At 50.1% G+C, this 24,111-nt stretch overlaps 1 protein-coding gene across 1 annotated transcript; it reads right to left on the bottom strand.

Annotated features, from left to right (window-relative positions):
* Positions 1 to 1,025: 1,025 nt before the first annotated feature.
* TAF5L (TATA-box binding protein associated factor 5 like) lies at positions 1,026 to 23,234 on the bottom strand. Its single transcript, XM_065894874.1, has 4 exons — positions 23,093 to 23,234; positions 13,745 to 13,849; positions 6,054 to 6,784; positions 1,026 to 1,823 (listed from the first exon to the last, which is right to left on the bottom strand). The coding sequence occupies exons 1-4, from the start codon at positions 23,232 to 23,234 to the stop codon at positions 1,026 to 1,028; spliced, it is 1,776 nt and encodes a 591-aa protein (XP_065750946.1).
* Positions 23,235 to 24,111: the final 877 nt, after the last annotated feature.

Here is a 24,111-nt window from a genome sequence, read left to right as displayed (position 1 = left end):
GCGTAGTTTTCGACGTGTGTGTTCGTACTTAAGTTTTGTTTCACAGACTGTTCATTAAACTGCTATTGCAAAGCAGGAGGTGGGAGGGATGATCTCAGGGGGAAAAGACGCTGGAAAAGCCACACCTCAGAATCATTTGGAAATTCAACATTTTCTAATTCTATCTTTTGACTTCTCACTTCCAATTATTTTCATTTCTTTACCACAATCTGTCCTTTCAGGGGAGAGAACTGTGAATAGAAGTGCAGCCACGAAAAGAATCTATCCCACCATCACTGCAAGAGCCCAAGACTTTCTCAATCAAATCCACCCACCCACTTCTAGAAACATGTCAGCTGGAGTGATCAATCTGTCACCCAGAAATTTTCCCTTTCTCCCAATACACTGTACGACCAAATTCTCTGAATTCCCTGAACCTCAAAATTCCAAGTATCACAGCCAGTGCCAGGAGTAAAACCTGAAAGATGAGAGCAGAGAAGGCCCCCTCTGCCAGTGCTAGGTTTCCTCTTCTCATTAATAATAATAATTATAATAATAATAAAAAATCCTGGTTCTCTGTAATCACGAAAAAGGAAAGACATTTGCCAGGATGACCCCGCCCCCTTTCCTAGTTCCCACCCCCGAATTCTACCCAGATAGAGTCCCTTTCACCCAGTGACCCTGCAGCACTGCTCCTGGGGAGGGCGCCCAGCAAACCTCCTCTGGCCAAGTGCAGCCCCGGCGAGGTGAGGGCATCTTGGCTCCAGAGACAGGAAGGGGCCGGCAGGGGGACACCGCGGGATCTCCGTGATTCTTGATCTCACGTTCGTTCCCCGTCCCCGCCCTTCCTCCCCCCGTCCCTCCACACTTCGGGGCTGAGCAAAGGGTGGCGGGCTCGGGATGTCCGCGGGACGAGGGGGCGCGAAGGGGGATGCGTGGGGACGCGGGGAGTCCTTCACAGTCAGTCAGTGATTCCATACGTCTGTCCTAAGACTTGTCGTCTGGAGCCCTTCGCACGCCCCAGTCCGTTACATCAGAGATAAAAATCAATGTTCCTGATTTTCTTGTGTGATTCCGGTCACCAGCAGGAGGTTGCAGGCCATGAACTGCACGCTCAGCACGTTGCTCATCTGGCCGGTGTAGACGCCCACGAGCTCGCTGGACGAGCCGTCAGCGGGTGCGCTGCAGTGCGCGCTCCTGATGTCCCAGATGCGCACCGAATTGTCCATGGACGCCGACGCGACCAGGCTGCTGTCTGGGCTGAAGGTGAGGCTGGTGATGTTGTCCGTGTGGCCCCGAAGCTCTTTGTAGAGGGTCCCGGAAGCCAAGTCCCACAGCTTCAGCCGCTGGTCCTCGCCCGCCGACGCCAAGTACTTACCGTTGGGGGAAAAGGCCAGAGAGAGCACGGGGCCGCGGTGGCCCGTGAAGAGCCTCACCGAGTTCCCCTGCTGGGTGCTCCACAGCCGGACCGTCTTGTCGGTCGAGCCCGTGGCTAAGTAGTTTGAATTGGGGTGGAACTTGACGCAGTCCACGTCTGCCAGGTGCCCGGCGTAGATGCGTAGAGGGTGCGTCCGATCAAATGACCACAGCCTGGCCGTGCGGTCGTGGGACCCACTGGCGAAGTACAGGCTGTGAGGGCTGATGTCCAGGTCCCACACGGGGTAGGCGTGGCCCTGGTACAGCACGGTGTTGGTGAAGCTGCCGAGGTCCCAGTACCTGATGGACATGTCCTCAGAGCAGGAGAGCAGCCCTGAGCTGTCCGCAAGGAACCTGGTGCTGTACACTGGCCCGCAGTGTCCCCGCAGGACCTTCATCTCCGTGCCTGCGTTATCGTCCTCGTCGTCCTGCGGGGACGCACGCACACACGCACGCGCGCGCACACACACACACACACACACACACACACACACAAAGAGAAGAGCGTTTAGTGGTCTGTCATGGAAAACAAACGTCTAGAAACAGACCTGCTTGGGAAACAGCATATACTCAGTGAACGACCCTGCTCTTTACGGTGACTCCAGGAGAAGAACTCTTAATTGCATAACTGAATAAAAAGTCTCCTACCACTTACAAATTGCCTTCCTTAAATTCACCTCGCAGCTAAGACTACAGCAAGGCTACTAGTGCAGAGCGATGACTGTGGACCTTACTCTTAGGTTGAGGAGAACCGATTTCAAGAGCCGATCACTCGAAAAGACGTACTTTTGAACTTATGTTCTTAGATGCTCTTCTACTGGCATGTCTTCGCCCGTCAGTCTCAGCTGCTTTGTAGGCCATGCTGCTCCCTGTCTCCAGTCCGTTTAGAAAAATCCCCACATGCCTGTTACTGCCACGCCTGGGGCCAGTGATGGAGGCAGGCGCGGTTTCAAGATTTTTATACAGAACCGCTGCGGGAGTTCAGCCAAAAATAAAACCTGGACATACCGCAGAAATAACAGTAGGCCAGGAAGGTGCAGCCATCAGTAAGTTATGCTCACACCCTGTGACCAGGCATGAATGGCTAGTGTCCAAAAGGAAAGAAGAGTTTTGAAACCGTGACTCTCTGGAGGGTCTCAAATATTTTCCCAAAGTAACAAATGAGGCGTGGAGTCAGAATTGCTCTAAATAAAGCCAAGTGACTCATGTGAGTCTTGGAAATGAATCCCTAGGTGTGGCGACAGAAAGGACGGCTCGTGGTGTGGGGGGGCCCCCTCTCCTCATCCTCTTCCCCACAAGCACACTCTCTGTGTTCAAACCCACTCTCCATTCATTCTCTCGCGGACAAGCTCCTTAAAACTGCAGCCGTCCTCACCCTGGAATTCATAAAGTCAAGTGACCTCACTGGAAAAGCAGGAGGTAGGATGAAGCTTCTTGAACCGGCTTGCCTCGTGAGCCTTTGGACAGAAAAAGGGCATCCTTTTAATCTGAAAACTATTAAATTCAAAATGGAATGAATGCCTCCAATGTTTATGTATTGGAGAAAAGTTAAGAGAAAATAAACACTGATGTCCATGAAGATTCAAAATGGCTCTTCCAGATACTCAACATTAAAAGCACTTAATCGTTTGAGAGCTTAAGGTTCTACTGAGCGTTACCAAGAATATTAGTAATTTTCCTTTCCGAAGAGATTACAACAACACTTTAAAGTTACTGCTCTGCACCGGAGAGTTTGTGTCAGAGCTGCGGGGGCAAGACACGACCCTGGGTGAGTTACACAGAGGGCCTCTGACAGCCAGCGGCCGACAAGGGCACACAGTAGTCTCCGAGGCTTAAGAGGTCTTCATCTGGACCAGGCAGTCATGGAAGTGGGTCTCCCCTCTGTGTGCTCACAGGCAGAGAGGAGGACACACTGGAGTCAAGCTGGACTCCCCAGGGGCCCAACCATTGTCCTGAGCCTGTGGAAAAGTGCCTGGTTGACTCTACAAACCAAGAAATGGGGAAGCCAGAATGGGCCTGCTGGCTATCCCTATCAGCTCCCTGCCACGACCGCAGCTTAAAATAGTCCGGCCACATTTTTTTCTGTGGCTCAACCCATCCCCATTAGGGCCTCAGCACAGTCAAGCTGAAACCCTGAAGAGGCAGTGGGTCACACGTGCCTGGCCTCACGGAGCCTCCCATGCTAACAGAACAGCACCGCAGATGCCCTGCCACTGTCTAAACCCTCACAGTAAATTCTACCCCACATGCATCCCAAATAGGAATTTCTAATTTGTAAAGTACTTTCATGTAATAATAAACTATATTATGTACATGATGAGACATGCTTAAACTAGAAATTTTCAAAGAATAAGAAAAATAACATCTTCAAATACTATAGTCTGCTGACCCTGCTTTAGGCCACGGAGTCCCTCCGTCTGCTTCTGGGCTAGGACGTTCCAAGTGGCCCAGCTCACAGTGTGGTCATTCCTAGATCAGGGTACTTTGGGGTATGAAAGTCAGCCCGGGGCTGTTCTCCAATTAGCTACCGATGGAGCTGAAAGAAATTAAATATGGCTGGGCTTGGGAGTGGGTGAGACTTGGAAGCAAGTGAGACACTGCTATGTGTGTGAGAGATGACAGCAGCCTGACCTAGGAGAAAAAAGGTGGCTGCTGGCTAGTGTGAATGGACGTGTGCTCTACGTGTAAATACACAACGGATTTCTAAGGCTTAGGACAAAAAGGGAGAATATAACAGACTTCATTAATATTTAAAAAATACTGCTTATGTGTAGAAATGACAATATTTTGGCCATATTGGATTGAAAATACATTACTAAAATTAATTTTGACTACTTCTTTTTACTTTTGTAATGTGGCTACTAGGACGATTTAAGTTACATATGTGGCTCACATTACATTCCTACTGGCCAGATCTAAATAACAGTTTTATACACAAGTTACAGAACTGAGTATTATTGACAACACTGACTTGATTTTCCAAACCTAAAGACGACCAGATTGGGGGCAGAATGACCAGACGTTAAATGAACTGAACACAGGTGCTGCACTGCTGGGCTGAGGGCGGGGAGGCTGGTGGTGATGAGGGTGGTCCTGTCCTGTCCACATAACTGGAAAGAAGGGCAAGTCCTCCACTGGGGACCTGTGGTTTTACCATGCTGTGCAAATATTAAAAACACACAGCTGCCAATCGACAAGCTACCTCCATCCGGTGTGCAACAAAGTGGAGGAGGGAGGGCAGGCCCGCTCCCCATTCCAAGGCTGCTGGCACCGGGTGACGGGAGCACTGTGGGCCCAGCGAACACATTTCCGAGGCTAATCTAGCTTCTCTTCACATGGAGACAACAGAAGCTGGAGGGCAGGGCTGTAAATCCAGTTGCATTTGGGATAATTTTATGCTTACACAGGAGCTTTTGGTTACTGTTTTGGTTTTTTTAAAAAATGAGATATAATTCACATGTTACAAAATGCAGCGGTAGCCACGGTGGAATCTTAAAAATTTTTATTTTAGGCTAACGTTCTTTCCATCTTTGCATCTATCTTTCTACCTTTGCTATCTTCCTTTATATTATTTTTTAATGCCTAGAATAATCCCCAAACTCAGTATCATCAAAGCTAATAAGGTCGGTAGGAATAATTTTTTTAAGTAAAAAACTGAGAGTAAATGAGGGCAGTATCCCTCACTGTATGTGAAGAACCCCCAAGAAGCTAGAGCTGTGTCTCCAAGGAAGATAAACTCATGCAGTGAAAAACATTCTCAGGGCACTACAGAATTCTAGGAATCAAAGTTTGTGCATCAGAATTTAGACTCTTTACTCATCCTAACAAACTCCTCTAATTATACTGTCTTAACTGCAAGAAGCAAAGACTCAAAGGCCATACTAACTGGAAGGTGACTAAGAAAACAGGAATAGGTAGAAAAGGGGCTTAATTTGTACACCCGATATTCTTGCCACCCTCATCAGTAACTGGAAATTAACTCGAGTGATTTTTTTTTTTTACTCATTAACTTTTCAACCTGGTGCAAAGGTTTTCCATCCAAAGTAACTTGAGGCCGAGCTACCTGAATTTCAGTGGTGATACGACAGCGCTATCCTACCCACAACTTCCATGGCGCCACTCTCAGGGAAGGTGAACTCTGTGAAGTTCAATTTCTATCTCCCTTTGCCCACGCTTTTTTTGAGGCAATGGCTCTCGGTGACCTGAAACTCAGGCCACTGTGCCTGCCCTTTTCAACTACCACCCGCAAACAGAGTGAACCAGCTCATCACACCGACTGCTGGACGAAATGGCGGCACCCTGGGTGAAGACAGAGGACTTGCACTGCCCTCGAAAGGCCGAGAGCAGCCAGGGTGGGCGAGAGTGGAGAGAAACCAGTGTCCTCGTCTACTGCTCATGGCACTGGGAGGCGGCAGTATCACACTTTAAGACGCAGACCCTCTGACCCAGTGATCCTACGTCTAATTGCTTATTGTCTCCGCCAAGGCTGGGCATTAGCAGGGAGTCACTGGCTACAGGTTACGAGGCATGAGTTTGGCGTTAGCTATACGATGCGGGAAATAAGGAAGTGCGTTTGCCATAAGATCTGTCACGTTTGGTAGGAATATTCCAAGCTGATTAGTAAGGCAGACGCAGGGAAGAAAGACCGATATTCCTACCTCCTTCTCCAAGATATCACAAGCCAAGTGGATGCGGGACACGTCTACTTGATGCGGTTCCGATTTTAACTTCTTGGAGCGCAGACTCCACAGTTTTACACAGGAGTTGTCAAAGCCAGCGGCGAGCAGCTTGCTGTCCGGGGAGACCTCCGCCGTGTTCAGCAGCTGCTCCGTGTTGTAGAAGGCGTAGAAGCAGATGGTGGTGAGAGAGGGGGGGCCGTCCTTGACACGCTTAATGCTCTCCTGCAGGACCTCCAGCGCAGCCTCGTTCTGCAGGATGGGCGCGGGCACATCGGCAGGCTCCAGGCCGCCGCCCTCGCCCCCGCCCCGGGAGGGGCCGCCACTGGCGTAGAGCTGGTAGTCCGTCCTCTTGGCGGGCTGCACGTCCAGGTGGATGTGCCAGGTGAGGACTCTGCACAGGGCGGTGTTATTGTCACTCTGGAGGTAGCGGAGAAGGTAGTTGTAGCTGTCTTCCTGCAGGCGGACCACGTACTTGTTGTCCAGGAAGGCCCGCAGCCGGAAGTTAGACAGGATGTCCTGGATGGTCTGGGTGGTCTGCAGCTGCTCGATGACGTCCTTCTGGCTGGCATTCTGCAGAAACATTCCGTGGAAGCGGCTGTAAAAGCTTTCCACCGTGCTCTTGGGACTGCTCTGGACCAGGTTGAGGTGGAGGTAGACAAAGAGGGGGTAGAGGAGAGGCATCACTTCATGGCTGTGCTGGGATTCAGAATCTGTAATGAAAGAGAAGCAGGGCCTTTACAGTCAGCAGAGTCTCCTGGGGAGCCCGCCGGCACATGGCCTCTTCTGGCCAGGACCCTACTTTCTGAGGCTATGGATTGAAGTATAAGCCCAACACAGAATTCTGCACACTTAAAGTCCAAGTCGGGACTGAGGAAGGAAGAGCACGGACCCTGAAGGCCAGCAAACACGGCCCGAAGTCAGCCGTAAACCCAGAATTCGACGGCCAGAGGTTAAGCGATGTGCCTGTTCTCACATGCATTCAGTAGCTCGTACCAGGTCTTCAAGGGTTAGTATTTTCCCCAGCACATTAGTGTTGCTCCAACTGGGACCTGAGACCTTGGAGAGAACTTAGATGCATTCTCGGGAGACTGAGTTCTTCACAGAAACTTTAACTTGATAATTTAAAAAACAATGAACATAGGTAAATTCAGAATTATCTGGATGGCCTTTAGCAAGTAAGTATTAACATACAGTTTTAGTGCTCTACTTTGTTCTGTGATTCCTCTTGGCCCCATCACCTGCAGTTAACATCAAGTTCTTATTTTAGTGGGTTCATTAACATGTCTAGCCCCCCCGACTGGCATGTCTCAATGGCAACATGACATCGTTCATCTGGAATTGTCCCACATCTGTCAGTGTACTCATTTTGATTTTGCTGGTTGAAAAGTACAACTTCTCTTTTGCAGTGATAATTTACAAGTGGAACACTTTCGTGTCATTAAGACTAACTCATTTACTAACCTGAGACTTTAACACCATGAAAGTACATGACAAAGAATGTTCAAAAAAGTGTACAGCTTTGTCACAGGCTAATGAGAAAAGCACAGAAGTGTGTGTGACACTTAAGTGAGGGAGCGCAGAGAGAGCTGTGACAGAACGAAGGTTCCACAGCCATCTGGACGGAGGCGAGTGGCCAGCGAGCAGGGCCATCGCAGGCACCAGCACCTCAGGGAAGGTGGGTGACACCAGCCCTAGGCCCGTTAGAGTAGCAAGTTATGACTGGCAAAATCCATCTGTTACTTTCACTTAGCTGTTAATTTGAAGTTTATTTTTGTGGTTTTGCTTGTACTTTATATGTAAATGAGTTTAGCTTTTATACAAAATAAAGCATAAAGGTTTCATGTGTAATGTCTGTACATACCTAAGTAATTAATATAAAAATGCTTTACGTCAGCTCTTAGCACTTCCACTAGCATTTTCTTTTTCTTTTTTTCCTGAAAAGGAATCCACACCTGGCTCAAGATTCAGGAACACGGCATTAGGGAATCTTATCTCCCTAACTGGAAGGGAGATGATCCCTGCACGCTCTCTCTGCTTGATGCTCTATTTCACCTCATCACAGGTGAATTAACTGCAGGGTAGGTGCATTTGAGGATCAACATGCCCCCACTCAAATGCATTCTTAGAAGTTGAACTTCAATCGCACTGATCCGGCTGAAGTTAGGGCTCCTGCCTCTGTACCAACAGGCACGGTGAGCTCTGGTGCTCGCTGTGGTGAGTGACCCTGAATGCCGAGGGGAAACTGGACTGTGCTCCACAGGGAGCCGAGGACAGTGTGTCTGGGACACAGGAGGTCACTTAGGGCATCTCTTAGTACCACCGTCCCTGAAATTAAGGTGAGTGGAAATATGCAACAATCCAATCCAGGCAGGACGAGTAGTGGCCCAGGCCTTTCAGGAACGAAGGTTTGCATCATCCCACCAGGTAAAGAACCAGGACCAGCTGAGGTGCTAACTGAAGGCAAAGGGAACACAGAATAGGCGGCAGAGGAAGGTAGAGACCAGCTATGATCACGTGACCAGTGACAGAACCCAGGATTGGACCTGTCATGAGTATTCCTCCTTATTTTGTTATGAACATGTTTGTGTGTGTGTATACCTATACATAAGCAAATATCTTTTTCTTTCCTTTCTTATCCCCTTACCATGGAACATAAGTTATAGTGACTTTGTATCACAGTATTTTTTCTTTTTGTTTTGGCTGTGCTGTGTAGCATGTGGAATTTTAGTTCCCTGACCAGTGACCAAACCCCGGCCCCCTGCAGTGGAAACGTGGAATCCTAACCACTGGACCACCAGGGAATTCCCTATATCGTGGTGTTTAAGTATTGTTAACTTTACGTCACAGTATTTAAACTATGGGATCTCAAGGAGAAGGGTAAACATCACCTGTGGACTTTGCCTCCTCTTCTGAGGAAGGCATTAGGGCATTCTTGGTTGTACTTGGGATAGCTGTACCATGTTAAGTAGAATTATGACCTTGTTAATCACCTTTACTTGCAGGTTAATTATGGTTTGAGGAGATGGGTAAGGGTGCCATCACAAGTCCATAGGCGGTGGACTTGTGATGGTTAGTTTTATGTGTCAAATTGGCTGGGCCACAGTGCCCAGAAACTTGTTTACACATTATTCTAGATATTTCTGTGAAGGCATTTTTTTAGATGAGATGAACTTAGATGAGATGAACACTTAAATCAGTAGACTAAGTACACTGGATTACCCTCCACATGTGGGTGGGCCTCGTCTAATCAGTTGAAGGTCTTAGGAGAACAAAGACTGACCTCCCTGGGGAGGGGGAGAAGGAATCGGCCAGCAGGCGGCCTGTGGACATGAACTGCAGCTCTCCTGGGTCCCAGCCTGCGGGTCTGCCCCACAGATTTTGGACTCGTTGGTCTCCACAATCACGTGAGCCAATTCCTTAAGATAAATCTCTCTATACATATACATTTTGTTGGTTCTGTTTCTCTGGAGAACCCTAATACAGATTTCAATAATTCTTTAAATACTGTAATTCTTTAGAAGACCTCTGGAATATTTCTTTCCCCAAATACTAATTAAAACAAACAAAAAGATTCAACCCTTACCAATTAGACGTCCAATATATTCTATTGGGACGAAGGGCTGTTTTCAACTCCTTACAATCTTAGTTTTAGGCTTATTTTCGAAAATGAGAGGCATTTTAATTTACCAAGTCCAGGATTAAAAAAAACTAGCCATCTAGAAATAGGGATGCAGTACTTTAAAACTTACTGAAATTCACTGTTGTTTCGGCCCATAGTTTCAACGCTATTTAATTGTCCTTTCTTGTCCGAAGAGAACAGTATATTAGGTATAAAAGCTCCAATCAACATATTGTCTATGTGGAACAAGGTGAGACTAACATTAAGGCTTAACTCAATTTGAATCTCGTTCCCTTGAAATCGTAACATACACCTTATATGTTACTGAAAAGGACACTAAGTTAAACGAACTCCGAGCTTGTTGGTCCTCACTCCCCGGCCCTTCTCCGCAGGGCTGGGTCCACCGACTGCACACCGTCCTCAGCTCTGAAACAGCACTAGCTGGCCTGCGCCTCCGTGTCCCTGCCTGGGGGCTCTTCTTCCTCCCTTGTTCCTCGAAGGCTCACCTCACTCTGCGGAACTACCACTGCATGTGTGCCTCCCATGAGCCAGGCACTTACACCCACATTGTGTCTAAGAGTCACAGCTGTCCCCAGATTCAGATCCAGAGTGACTGACTCCATAGGCTATGCTCTTCCCACTACATGTCCTGTAGGAAAGGCCCTGGAGCAACAGGCGAGCTCACGGCAGCTCTCAGCCCCACAGCTTCTGGAGGAGAAACACTGGAGGGAGCTCAGCCTTAGAACCTCTTACCTTTCTCTATTATCTCCTTCGAGAGTTACCATCTCCTAGAATTTACTTTGTATCTCCCCGGGGCTGATGCTGAGTTCTGTATCACAGTCTGTATCTTCTGTGTTACGTAGCAGGATGCTATCATCATAACAACTTAAAAAATAAAACCTGACTTATTTCTGTTCAGTATACCCCGCCCCCCCTCCAAAGAGCCTGAGGCATCCTTAGCTCTTCTCCCTTCTTTCTCCTTAGCCCTGGAGATCCTACCTTGACAATGTAACTGTGAACTGAAGACCCCACTTTCGGAATCCACAGCCCTGTCTCACTCTTCAGGGACCACAGTGGACTCAGGCTGGCCTCCCATCGCCCCTCCCACAAACACTCTCGTCCACTGCTTCCACACCCACATTCACGCCCGGGCCTGTCTCCATCACACAGGATGAGGGTCACACTTCTACCCCTGTGGTCAGATCTTGCCTCCATTTTGTCTGTCTTTATCTCCAATCTGAAAGCCCATTTTCTTTTTCTTTTTTCTCTTAAAAATTTTTTTTATTGGAGTACAGTTGACTTACCATGTTGTGTTAGTTTCTGCTATACACCAAGTGAGTCAGCTACACACATACATCTACATCTATCCACTCTTTTAGATTCTTCTCCCTTATAGGTCATTACAGAGTATTGAGTAGAGTTCCCTGTGCTGTACAGTAGATCCTTATTAGTTATCTATTTTGCATATAGTAGTGTGTATATGTCAATCCCAATCTCCCAATTTATCCCTCCCCGAAAGCCCATTTTCAACAAAGCCGGCTCCTTCGCTGTTCCTGAAAAAATCATCACCGTCTCTGCCCCTTTGCTCATGCCTTCGCACGTAGGCCGGATCCTCCCACTCTGGCACAGATGCCCAACATGCAAGTGCTAACGTCAACCCTATCCTCCTCAGGAAGGCTGCCTCTGACCACCCCACGCCAGCCCCTCCCTTCACTCCAAATGCAGCTCCCACGAACACCCAGTGACTGGCTCTGTCTTGGCCTATGAAGACACTCCCCCAGTCACATCTCATGCAAAACTGTGACTTCTAGCCCTCTTATGTTAGGGTTAACTTTCAGTTCAGATTAATGACTACATGTTGTATTTCATCTTGGTGCTCAGGAAATAACTCTTCATTTGATTCGGTTGACTGCTCTTCAGAGCCCTGAAGGTGGAGAAAAATGTTCCAGGAAAAGCAGTCTGTGAGGAAAAACACATATACTCACCCCCTCAAAATAACCTGTGACCAAGGATTACAGAATTAAATTACAGGGCTTCCCTGGTGGCACAGTGGTTGAGAGTCTGCCTGCTGATGAAGGGGACACGGGTTCGTGCCCCGGTCCGGGAAGATCCCACATGCTGCGGAGCGGCTGGGCCCGTGAGCCATGGCCGCTGAGCCTGCGTGTCCGGAGCCTGTGCTCCGCAACGGGAGAGGCCACAGCAGTGAGAGGCCCGCGCACCGCAAAAAAAAAAAAAAAAAAAAAAAAAAAGGAATTAAATCACAGACAAGGTAACAGACAGCCTTCTCGGTTTTGAAACAAGACGAGAAATTGCGTAGGAAAAGGCTGATGGAGACTATTACAGTGACAGATTCGGAGCTACCGTGTTGCCTGGCTCCCTCATCAGAGGGCGGGCCCCCATCAATACACTCTCCTGCAATACCTAGCCCAGGACAGTCAGAGCCTCACGTAAGTACAGGATGACTGAGTGAAAGAGAAGGGCTGAAAGACGCCAGGCACTTCTTTCTAAACCAGCTTCCTCACCACTAGGTTGATGAGATAAGTCTCTCAGGGAGAAATCATAACCGTATTTAAAAAAATGAGTAGAATAACTTTCTAAAAACTGATTTAAAAAAATTTAAAAATTGCTCAAAGCCTCAAAAACCAATGCCAATAATGAAAAATAACTTGATTATCTCCAAGTTCTTGCTTACCTCTGAATGAAATCCTTCTTATAAATCCAATTTTTCTTTTTTTATCTTTAGTGGACATGGAAAGCAGCTGATCACTGTTCTGAGACATTTAACATTTATATGATGTGAGGATCTTAATGGAGTTTCTTTCTTTCCAGTTTAAACATAATAGACTTTTTATTAGACCCTTAGAATTCGCAATTTTTTCATCTTTGTAACAATTCAACAGAATGAATCCTATCAGTCAACAACTGTGAGACTGATAAGATGACCTCCTTTAGGGTTTTATTTTGTAATCTTTATTTCCTGTAACATTTTGGTCATTTTGCCCGACTACGGAATACAGGAAATGTGGATTCTTTCCTTTAAAATATTAACCATTATAAGGGTGAAGTAAAATTAGGACAACTCTAAGTATGCAAAATTAGGTCTATTATTTTGGTTTATATATTGATCACTTACTATGCCCCTTTACCATTAAAAATTATTAACCTGAGGGTTGTTCAAATAAGAAAAAAAAATAAAACAACTTCAAAGTATTTTAACTATAATTTTCTACTAACCAATACATGCTAATTACTCTCCATCCTTTGAGGACAGAGAAAGGTTTGTATTTCTTGTACCTCAAGGTGTTTTGTATAAAGTACTCAACAAAAGACTTTGATTAATAACCAGAATCAACATGGTCTCACTTAGTGTAATCATCTTTTCAACATTAAAGTTATAACCAGTCATCTTAGGACTAGACGAAATCACTTGGTTTTGCCTCTGAATAGCCTTCTTCACTTTACATACGAGGAACTAAAGGCCCCAGAAAGGCTACATGACTACATTTTTTAGAGTGATTAATTTAAAAAGTCATATAGTGAATTAGAAAAACTCGTATCTATTGATTCAGTGTGTCTGTGGTTATCACAGCGCCCACAAACTGGACTAAATTACAACTTCTAATTTTTTGGTGTTGCTGATTCATGAGGATTACTGTCTTGCATTTTTGGAAATAAGGGGAAAAAAACCATTTTGAGATGTACTGTATCACTGGTAGTGATATCAACGTCCATTTCACACCTGCTGCATTTAAGGAGGTTTCCCTACATGGCTGACTGAGCTTCTACTTATTCAACACAAGTCACAGTCGCTGTGTTGAAGGCCATGGACAAAACAGTGAGTAATGCACCCAGAGCTCTGCCCTTGCACACTTTAATCTCCTGATGTGACTCTCTTGGGAGTTCCAATAGACCATAAGTGTGAATGCAAGGCCTGCGTTCAACCACCTTTGAACCCCTGGTACCTAACACCAGAGCTGGAACGCAGATGGTTCTGAGGGAAATTCGCAGCACCCTTTTTTAACAAGAGAAGGGGGTCGTGTGGAGTACTTACCGGTGAGGAAATTCCGCAGCCGTCCGAACTGCACTTCATATTGCTGGGGCTCTGCCTGGCAAGGGGCCGCAGACACTATGTTGGCACAACCAGATTCTGATTGGACTAAGGAGGAAAAGATACATAAGATGGGGACGGCAAAGACAATCGCCAGCCCGAAACGTGGCAGGATGGATGGAAGGAGGCGCAGCTGTAGCATCTGACATCTCAGCCCGTTTTCAAAGTACGTTGGGGCTTCTGGTTAAATGTGACCGACATGCCTACCCCACCTGCTCCTGACACCCAGTGACGTGACAGCAGAGGAACGACAGGTATAAAGCACAGGGTACATGAGCTGGACGAGAGAGGAGAGGCACACAGGCTCACGAGAGACTCCTCTGGACGCATCTGACCCCAGGACCTGACACTGTACCATCGTGTGCCTTGGGATGGGTTCATCTTCAACCCCCGTGCTGGGCATTCAGTGGGCCCTTTCAATCTGGAAATTCACGTCTTCCAGTTCTGAGAAATTTTCTTGAATCATTTTGTTGCTTTCTCTCCTGTGTTCTCTTTCTGGGACGCCTACAATTTCGAGGTAGGTCTCCTGAACTGACCCTTTAATGTCTCCCAGATTTTCCATTTTTTGTCTTTCTGCTCTACTTTCTGGGAGGCTTCCTCAACTTTCAACCCTTTGAATGATTTTTCAGTTTCACTGTCATGTATTTATCTGAATGTTTTCTTCTCTTAAAGTAGCAGTCTCTTCTTGTTTCAAGGCTATCAATGATGGTAGTTTTGAAGTTTTTTTTTCTCTCTGCTGTTTGCTTCCTTCAAGTTGCTTCTCACTGTTTCCTTCCATTTTTCATATGAAGCAGATCGGTTTCTTCCAGGATCTGACAGTCCCTAGTTATCTGAAAGTGAGGCACCACAGAGCTGATGAGAACTCTGGGCGTGCGCTTATCACCCAAGAGGACCTGGATGGGCAATTCCCTGCTGGCGATGTCTTTAGGTCCATTCTGTTGGGCAGGACAGATTCACCAGGGGCGAGGCTTTTAATCACCTTCCTGGACAGCAGGTACCTGGATGGCAGTGTTCTCGGCAGCGAGAGGAGGAAGGAGGCTGGAGTCTCAATACTCAGGATGTAAACATGCACTTCATCGCCATTCTGTGAGTTCATGCTTTCTAACAAGAAAAGCAAAATTCTCCTACCCTTTCTGCTGGGGGTGGGGTGGGGGACCTCACAACTGGGGAGAGGCGGCGGGGGACTGACGAGCCATCTTCAACAACAATCCGGACGAACACCGATGTGCGTGGGACACACGTGGGAAGGAGGAAGCAGGAATGTAATTAATGCAGCAGGGCCGAGGAGACACGACAGAGAGCATCGAGAGGCGGGGAGACAGATGGGAAGAGAGTCAGAGCCCCTCCGGGAACTTGGACTCACGCTGGAAGGCTGTGGGCCCTCCTGCTGCCCCGCCGTGAGGGAACCAGTCTCGAGTCCTACAGTCACAAGCCCTCAAAGGCATCCTCCCCTTGCCATTCCGATGACCACCCTTTAGCTCAGGCTGTCCTCACCTCTCACTGGATCACGCTGCAGCCTTCTGACTAGCTCCCCTGGCGCCAATCCAGGGGGCGGGGGAGCCATCCTCCTAAGACCCACATCTGATAACCTGGACACCCGCCCCCAGCTTTGCCCCCCGATAAGCTCCTAACGGTTCTCTGGAAACTCAGCTCATGCCTTCTACGGTTTACTGACCCCTGACTATATGCTGGGAACCATGAGACCTGGGAAGCCCTTCTGACCTGACCCCTGACTATATGCTGGGAACCATGAGACCTGGGAAGCCCTTGTGACCTGACCCCTGACTGCATGCTGGGAACCATGAGACCTTCTGGAAAGCCCTTGTGACCTGACCCCTGACTATATGCTGGGAACCATGAGACCTGGGAAGCCCTTGTGACCTGACCCCTGACTATATGCTGGGAACCATGAGACCTTCTGGGAGGCCCTTGTGACCTGACCCCTGACTATATGCTGGGAACCATGAGACCTTCTGGGAAGCCCTTGTGACCTGACCCCTGACTATATGCTGGGAACCATGAGGCCTTCTGGGAAGCCCTTGTGACCTGACCCCTGACTATATGCTGGGAACCATGAGACCTTCTGGGAAGCCCTTGTGACCTGACCCCTGACTATATGCTGGGAACCATGAGACCTTCTGGGAAGCCCTTGTGACCTGACCCCTGACTATATGCTGGGAACCACGAGACCTTCTGGGAGGCCCTTGTGACCTGACCCCTGACTATATGCTGGGAACCATGAAACCTGGGAAGCCCTTGTGACCTGACCCCTGACTATATGCTGGGAACCATGAGACCTTCTGGGAGGCCCTTGTGACCTGACCCCTGACTATATGCTGGGAACCATGAGACCTTCCGGGAAGCCCTTGTGACCTGACCCCTGACTATATGCTGGGAACCATGAAACCTGGGAAGCCCTTGTGACCTGACCCCTGACTATATGCTGGGAACCATGAGACCTGGGAAGCCCTTGTGACCTGACCCCTGACTATATGCTGGGAACCATGAGACCTTCTGGGAAGCCCTTGTGACCTGACCCCTGACTATATGCTGGGAACCATGAGACCTGGGAAGCCCTTGTGACCTGACCCCTGACTATATGCTGGGAACCATGAGACCTTCTGGGAAGCCCTTGTGACCTGACCCCTGACTATATGCTGGGAACCATGAGACCTGGGAAGCCCTTGTGACCTGACCCCTGACTATATGCTGGGAACCATGAGACCTTCTGGGAGGCCCTTGTGACCTGACCCCTGACTATATGCTGGGAACCATGAGACCTGGGAAGCCCTTGTGACCTGACCCCTGACTATATGCTGGGAACCATGAGACCTTCTGGGAAGCCCTTGTGACCTGACCCCTGACTATATGCTGGGAACCATGAGACCTTCTGGGAAGCCCTTGTGACCTGACCCCTGACTATATGCTGGGAACCATGAGACCTGGGAAGCCCTTGTGACCTGACCCCTGACTATATGCTGGGAACCATGAGACCTGGGAAGCCCTTGTGACCTGACCCCTGACTATATGCTGGGAACCATGAGACCTGGGAAGCCCTTGTGACCTGACCCCTGACTATATGCTGGGAACCATGAGACCTGGGAGGCCCTTGTGACCTGACCCCTGACTATATGCTGGGAACCATGAGACCTGGGAAGCCCTTGTGACCTGACCCCTGACTATATGCTGGGAACCATGAGACCTGGGAAGCCCTTGTGACCTGACCCTTGACTATATGCTGGGAACCATGAGACCTTCTGGGAAGCCCTTGTGACCTGACCCCTGACTATATGCTGGGAACCATGAGACCTTCTGGGAAGCCCTTGTGACCTGACCCCTGACTATATGCTGGGAACCATGAGACCTGGGAAGCCCTTGTGACCTGACCCCTGACTATATGCTGGGAACCATGAGACCTTCTGGGAAGCCCTTGTGACCTGACCCCTGACTATATGCTGGGAACCATGAGACCTTCTGGGAAGCCCTTGTGACCTGACCCCTGACTATATGCTGGGAACCATGAGACCTTCTGGGAAGCCCTTGTGACCTGACCCCTGACTATATGCTGGGAACCATGAGACCTGGGAAGCCCTTGTGACCTGACCCCTGACTATATGCTGGGAACCATGAGACCTTCTGGGAGGCCCTTGTGACCTGACCCCTGACTATATGCTGGGAACCATGAGACCTTCTGGGAAGCCCTTGTGACCTGACCCCTGACTATATGCTGGGAACCATGAGACCTTCTGGGAAGCCCTTGTGACCTGACCCCTGACTATATGCTGGGAACCATGAGACCTTCTGGGAAGCCCTTGTGACCTGACCCCTGACTATATGCTGGGAACCATGAGACCTGGGAAGCCCTTGTGACCTGACCCCTGACTATATGCTGGGAACCATGAGACCTGGGAAGCCCTTGTGACCTGACCCCTGACTATATGCTGGGAACCATGAGACCTGGGAAGCCCTTGTGACCTGACCCCTGACTATATGCTGGGAACCATGAGACCTGGGAGGCCCTTGTGACCTGACCCCTGACTATATGCTGGGAACCATGAGACCTGGGAAGCCCTTGTGACCTGACCCCTGATTATATGCTGGGAACCATGAGACCTGGGAAGCCCTTGTGACCTGACCCCTGACTATATGCTGGGAACCATGAGACCTTCTGGGAAGCCCTTGTGACCTGACCCCTGACTATATGCTGGGAACCATGAGACCTTCTGGGAAGCCCTTGTGACCTGACCCCTGACTATATGCTGGGAACCATGAGACCTGGGAAGCCCTTGTGACCTGACCCCTGACTATATGCTGGGAACCATGAGACCTGGGAAGCCCTTGTGACCTGACCCCTGACTATATGCTGGGAACCATGAGACCTGGGAAGCCCTTGTGACCTGACCCCTGACTATATGCTGGGAACCATGAGACCTGGGAAGCCCTTGTGACCTGACCCCTGACTATATGCTGGGAACCATGAGACCTTCTGGGAAGCCCTTGTGACCTGACCCCTGACTATATGCTGGGAACCATGAGACCTGGGAAGCCCTTGTGACCTGACCCCTGACTGTATGCTGGGAACCATGAGACCTTCTGGAAAGCCCTTGTGACCTGACCCCTGACTATATGCTGGGAACCATGAGACCTGGGAAGCCCTTGTGACCTGACCCCTGACTATATGCTGGGAACCATGAGACCTTCTGGGAAGCCCTTGTGACCTGACCCCTGACTATATGCTGGGAACCATGAGACCTTCTGGGAAGCCCTTGTGACCTGACCCCTGACTATATGCTGGGAACCATGAGACCTTCTGGGAAGCCCTTGTGACCTGACCCCTGACTATATGCTGGGAACCATGAGACCTGGGAAGCCCTTGTGACCTGACCCCTGACTGTATGCTGGGAACCATGAGACCTTCTGGAAAGCCCTTGTGACCTGACCCCTGACTATATGCTGGGAACCATGAGACCTGGGAAGCCCTTGTGACCTGACCCCTGACTATATGCTGGGAACCATGAGACCTTCTGGGAAGCCCTTGTGACCTGACCCCTGACTATATGCTGGGAACCATGAGACCTTCTGGGAAGCCCTTGTGACCTGACCCCTGACTATATGCTGGGAACCATGAGACCTGGGAAGCCCTTGTGACCTGACCCCTGACTATATGCTGGGAACCACGAGACCTTCTGGGAGGCCCTTGTGACCTGACCCCTGACTATATGCTGGGAACCATGAGACCTTCCGGGAAGCCCTTGTGACCTGACCCCTGACTATATGCTGGGAACCATGAGACCTGGGAAGCCCTTGTGACCTGACCCCTGACTATATGCTGGGAACCATGAGACCTTCTGGGAGGCCCTTGTGACCTGACCCCTGACTATATGCTGGGAACCATGAGACCTGGGAAGCCCTTGTGACCTGACCCCTGACTATATGCTGGGAACCATGAGACCTTCTGGGAAGCCCTTGTGACCTGACCCCTGACTATATGCTGGGAACCATGAGACCTGGGAAGCCCTTGTGACCTGACCCCTGACTATATGCTGGGAACCATGAGACCTTCTGGGAAGCCCTTGTGACCTGACCCCTGACTATATGCTGGGAACCATGAGACCTGGGAAGCCCTTGTGACCTGACCCCTGACTATATGCTGGGAACCATGAGACCTTCTGGGAGGCCCTTGTGACCTGACCCCTCACTATATGCTGGGAACCATGAGACCTTCTGGGAAGCCCTTGTGACCTGACCCCTGACTATATGCTGGGAACCATGAGACCTTCTGGGAAGCCCTTGTGACCTGACCCCTGACTATATGCTGGGAACCATGAGACCTGGGAAGCCCTTGTGACCTGACCCCTGACTATATGCTGGGAACCATGAGACCTGGGAAGCCCTTGTGACCTGACCCCTGACTATATGCTGGGAACCATGAGACCTTCTGGGAGGCCCTTGTGACCTGACCCCTGACTATATGCTGGGAACCATGAGACCTGGGAAGCCCTTGTGACCTGACCCCTGACTATATGCTGGGAACCATGAGACCTGGGAAGCCCTTGTGACCTGACCCCTGACTGTATGCTGGGAACCATGAGACCTGGGAAGCCCTTGTGACCTGACCCCTGACTATATGCTGGGAACCATGAGACCTGGGAAGCCCTTGTGACCTGACCCCTGACTATATGCTGGGAACCATGAGACCTGGGAAGCCCTTGTGACCTGACCCCTGACTATATGCTGGGAACCATGAGACCTGGGAAGCCCTTGTGACCTGACCCCTGACTATATGCTGGGAACCATGAGACCTTCTGGGAAGCCCTTGTGACCTGACCCCTGACTATATGCTGGGAACCATGAGACCTTCTGGGAAGCCCTTGTGACCTGACCCCTGACTATATGCTGGGAACCATGAGACCTGGGAAGCCCTTGTGACCTGACCCCTGACTATATGCTGGGAACCATGAGACCTGGGAAGCCCTTGTGACCTGACCCCTGACTATATGCTGGGAACCATGAGACCTGGGAAGCCCTTGTGACCTGACCCCTGACTATATGCTGGGAACCATGAGACCTGGGAAGCCCTTGTGACCTGACCCCTGACTATATGCTGGGAACCATGAGACCTTCTGGGAAGCCCTTGTGACCTGACCCCTGACTATATGCTGGGAACCATGAGACCTGGGAAGCCCTTGTGACCTGACCCCTGACTGTATGCTGGGAACCATGAGACCTTCTGGAAAGCCCTTGTGACCTGACCCCTGACTATATGCTGGGAACCATGAGACCTGGGAAGCCCTTGTGACCTGACCCCTGACTATATGCTGGGAACCATGAGACCTTCTGGGAGGCCCTTGTGACCTGACCCCTGACTATATGCTGGGAACCATGAGACCTTCTGGGAAGCCCTTGTGACCTGACCCCTGACTATATGCTGGGAACCATGAGACCTTCTGGGAAGCCCTTGTGACCTGACCCCTGACTATATGCTGGGAACCATGAGACCTGGGAAGCCCTTGTGACCTGACCCCTGACTATATGCTGGGAACCACGAGACCTTCTGGGAGGCCCTTGTGACCTGACCCCTGACTATATGCTGGGAACCATGAGACCTTCCGGGAAGCCCTTGTGACCTGACCCCTGACTATATGCTGGGAACCATGAGACCTGGGAAGCCCTTGTGACCTGACCCCTGACTATATGCTGGGAACCATGAGACCTTCTGGGAGGCCCTTGTGACCTGACCCCTGACTATATGCTGGGAACCATGAGACCTGGGAAGCCCTTGTGACCTGACCCCTGACTATATGCTGGGAACCATGAGACCTTCTGGGAAGCCCTTGTGACCTGACCCCTGACTATATGCTGGGAACCATGAGACCTGGGAAGCCCTTGTGACCTGACCCCTGACTATATGCTGGGAACCATGAGACCTTCTGGGAAGCCCTTGTGACCTGACCCCTGACTATATGCTGGGAACCATGAGACCTGGGAAGCCCTTGTGACCTGACCCCTGACTATATGCTGGGAACCATGAGACCTTCTGGGAGGCCCTTGTGACCTGACCCCTCACTATATGCTGGGAACCATGAGACCTTCTGGGAAGCCCTTGTGACCTGACCCCTGACTATATGCTGGGAACCATGAGACCTTCTGGGAAGCCCTTGTGACCTGACCCCTGACTATATGCTGGGAACCATGAGACCTGGGAAGCCCTTGTGACCTGACCCCTGACTATATGCTGGGAACCATGAGACCTGGGAAGCCCTTGTGACCTGACCCCTGACTATATGCTGGGAACCATGAGACCTTCTGGGAGGCCCTTGTGACCTGACCCCTGACTATATGCTGGGAACCATGAGACCTGGGAAGCCCTTGTGACCTGACCCCTGACTATATGCTGGGAACCATGAGACCTGGGAAGCCCTTGTGACCTGACCCCTGACTGTATGCTGGGAACCATGAGACCTGGGAAGCCCTTGTGACCTGACCCCTGACTATATGCTGGGAACCATGAGACCTGGGAAGCCCTTGTGACCTGACCCCTGACTATATGCTGGGAACCATGAGACCTGGGAAGCCCTTGTGACCTGACCCCTGACTATATGCTGGGAACCATGAGACCTGGGAAGCCCTTGTGACCTGACCCCTGACTATATGCTGGGAACCATGAGACCTGGGAAGCCCTTGTGACCTGCCGGCCGACCTGACCGCACCACCTTCTTTGCTCGTATGGAGGCTGAGCAGACCTCACAGGACCGCGTCACGCCGCCCGCATGAGCTCATCCGCCTGCCTCAGCTGACTGTAACCGAGCTCCTCGGGAGCCAGGGTCGAGTCTTAGCTCTCTCGAGAACTTCTCAGCACCTGGCCACCAGCAGACCTTCACGACCATCTGCTGAACGCAGATGTAAGTATTCCGATTACTCAATCAACAGAAAAACCTAGGACAAAATCTTACAATAATCACACTTTAGAAGCTTCCCGCTTTTCCTGGTGGTTTTCCAGGAACACTGACTCTCCTAATACGCCATCGTATCGAAAAGAAGCCAACTGAGAACACAAATTTAACAGTGCTGCCCTACTGTCTATCAGCAACAGCACAGGCCCCAATGAACACAGGCCAGCGGGAGCTTATCAAAGGCCGTGACGGCGAGTTTAGAAGGAATTACTCTGGTCCTGTACACTGGCCATCCTACTAGAAACATTAAGGCTTTCATGAATCGATTCCGAGTTCATCGCCTGGCCCTGTCCTTGTCAGGGGAACCCAGCAGAGTCTGAAGGCAAGGGACAGTGAGTGGGTCTGACACTGAAGGGAAGGAGGCTTCCCCTGAGGAGCCGGCCTGAGCTGGAGAAGGCACTGCCACCTTAAGCTCCCCACACCTGGCCATTTAAAGACGCTCATAACCACCCTGACAGCACGGCAGGAAAAATTTTTCCAAAGTTTTTCTAAAAAAGAATCCATCCAAATCCAATTTCAAAACAAACAGCAGAAGCAAAAAGAAATGTTAAAAGTCTCAGGAACACGTGTATGATGCCAACATTTCCACCCACTGATCCCAAAGGACTCATCCACCTGGAGAACATGCCTTCCACGGGTGAGGCCCAAGTGACAGGGGAGGGAACACGTGCAAGAGGGGGACAGAGACCCTGGCCCTAGCTCACGGAAGGAGAAAGTCGCACACGACATCAGGTACAGCTCAAAGCCCCCGGGATCCTGCAGGAGGACGTGTTGGGCGGGGGGTTTTCAGAGAGGCATTTGGGCTGGACGCTGTCTCCGGGACGGGGGTGGGTGGTACCTGCGAGGCTGGTGGCCATCTCCTCGGCGCTCTGCGACAGCCGCAGGCCTTGCTTCAGTGGGCCATCCGCGTCCCCGTACTGCCGGCGTTTGAGGTAGCAGGACACGGCCATCTGAATCTGCTCGGTGCGCACCCGTTTCATGACCTGAGGGGGAACCATAGGGACAGCCTGACGTCACGCGCGGGTAGAGGCCACGCGGCCAGTCTCCTGGCTGACTTGAGAGCCTTAAGACCAACCTCACCCTCTCTTCCACTTTATGTATTGTCCCGATGAAAACACGGCCAACTTCAATGATGGAAAACGGGAATAGCCTAGATAATAAAGCCCCACGGGACTTCCTTGGCGGTCCAGTGTTAACACTCCACGCTTCCACTGTAGAGGACATGGGGTCGATCCCTGGTTGGGGAACTAAGATCTCACATGCCTACGTGTTGCAAGGTGCGGGCCCCCCCCCCCCAAAAAAAGCTCCAGATCCCCGGCAAACTCCATTTAGGACCACGATTTCAATCCGCTCCGAGGAATTCCAGGGCCCCGTGTTACTGGCCACCCCTCGCTCAGGGAGAGGGGTTCAGGGAGCAGGGAGCCAGCCAGAAAGCAGGCAGGAGGCAGCACGAAATCAGAGCCCTGAGACATTCAGAAACCAGGTAAAGAGGTGTTAGAAAGTGAGAAGTTAATAATGGGGAAAGGGAGAGTTATGTTTTCTCTTAGCAGTCAGGAAAAGGCTGCTGGCGCTGAGTCAAGGATTTGAGCAGTGTGTTTTCATGTCAATCATACTGTTTACCTCTTTCACGCTTTATTTGTAACGCCAGGTACAGAAAAGCATCAACATTGTAAGAGGGTATGTATATGTGTTAGAAAATGTCTCATGAATTCTTATACGGAAGGAAATGCACTCAACAGGGGTAAATAACTTCTGATAATTCAAGCTAAGTTGGCGGTTCCCCCTCCAACAGGACTATTTTCCTTGACTGCTAAATTTATTATCAAGAATGACAGGAACCCCTGACTGCCATGGGCC

Source organism: Phocoena phocoena, chromosome 16, assembly GCF_963924675.1.
Source record: "Phocoena phocoena chromosome 16, mPhoPho1.1, whole genome shotgun sequence".
In the NCBI taxonomy this organism is placed as follows: Eukaryota; Metazoa; Chordata; class Mammalia; order Artiodactyla; family Phocoenidae; genus Phocoena; species Phocoena phocoena.
The sequence above is the reverse complement of the archived record's forward strand: the minus strand, read 5'-3'. Positions and strand labels throughout refer to the sequence as shown.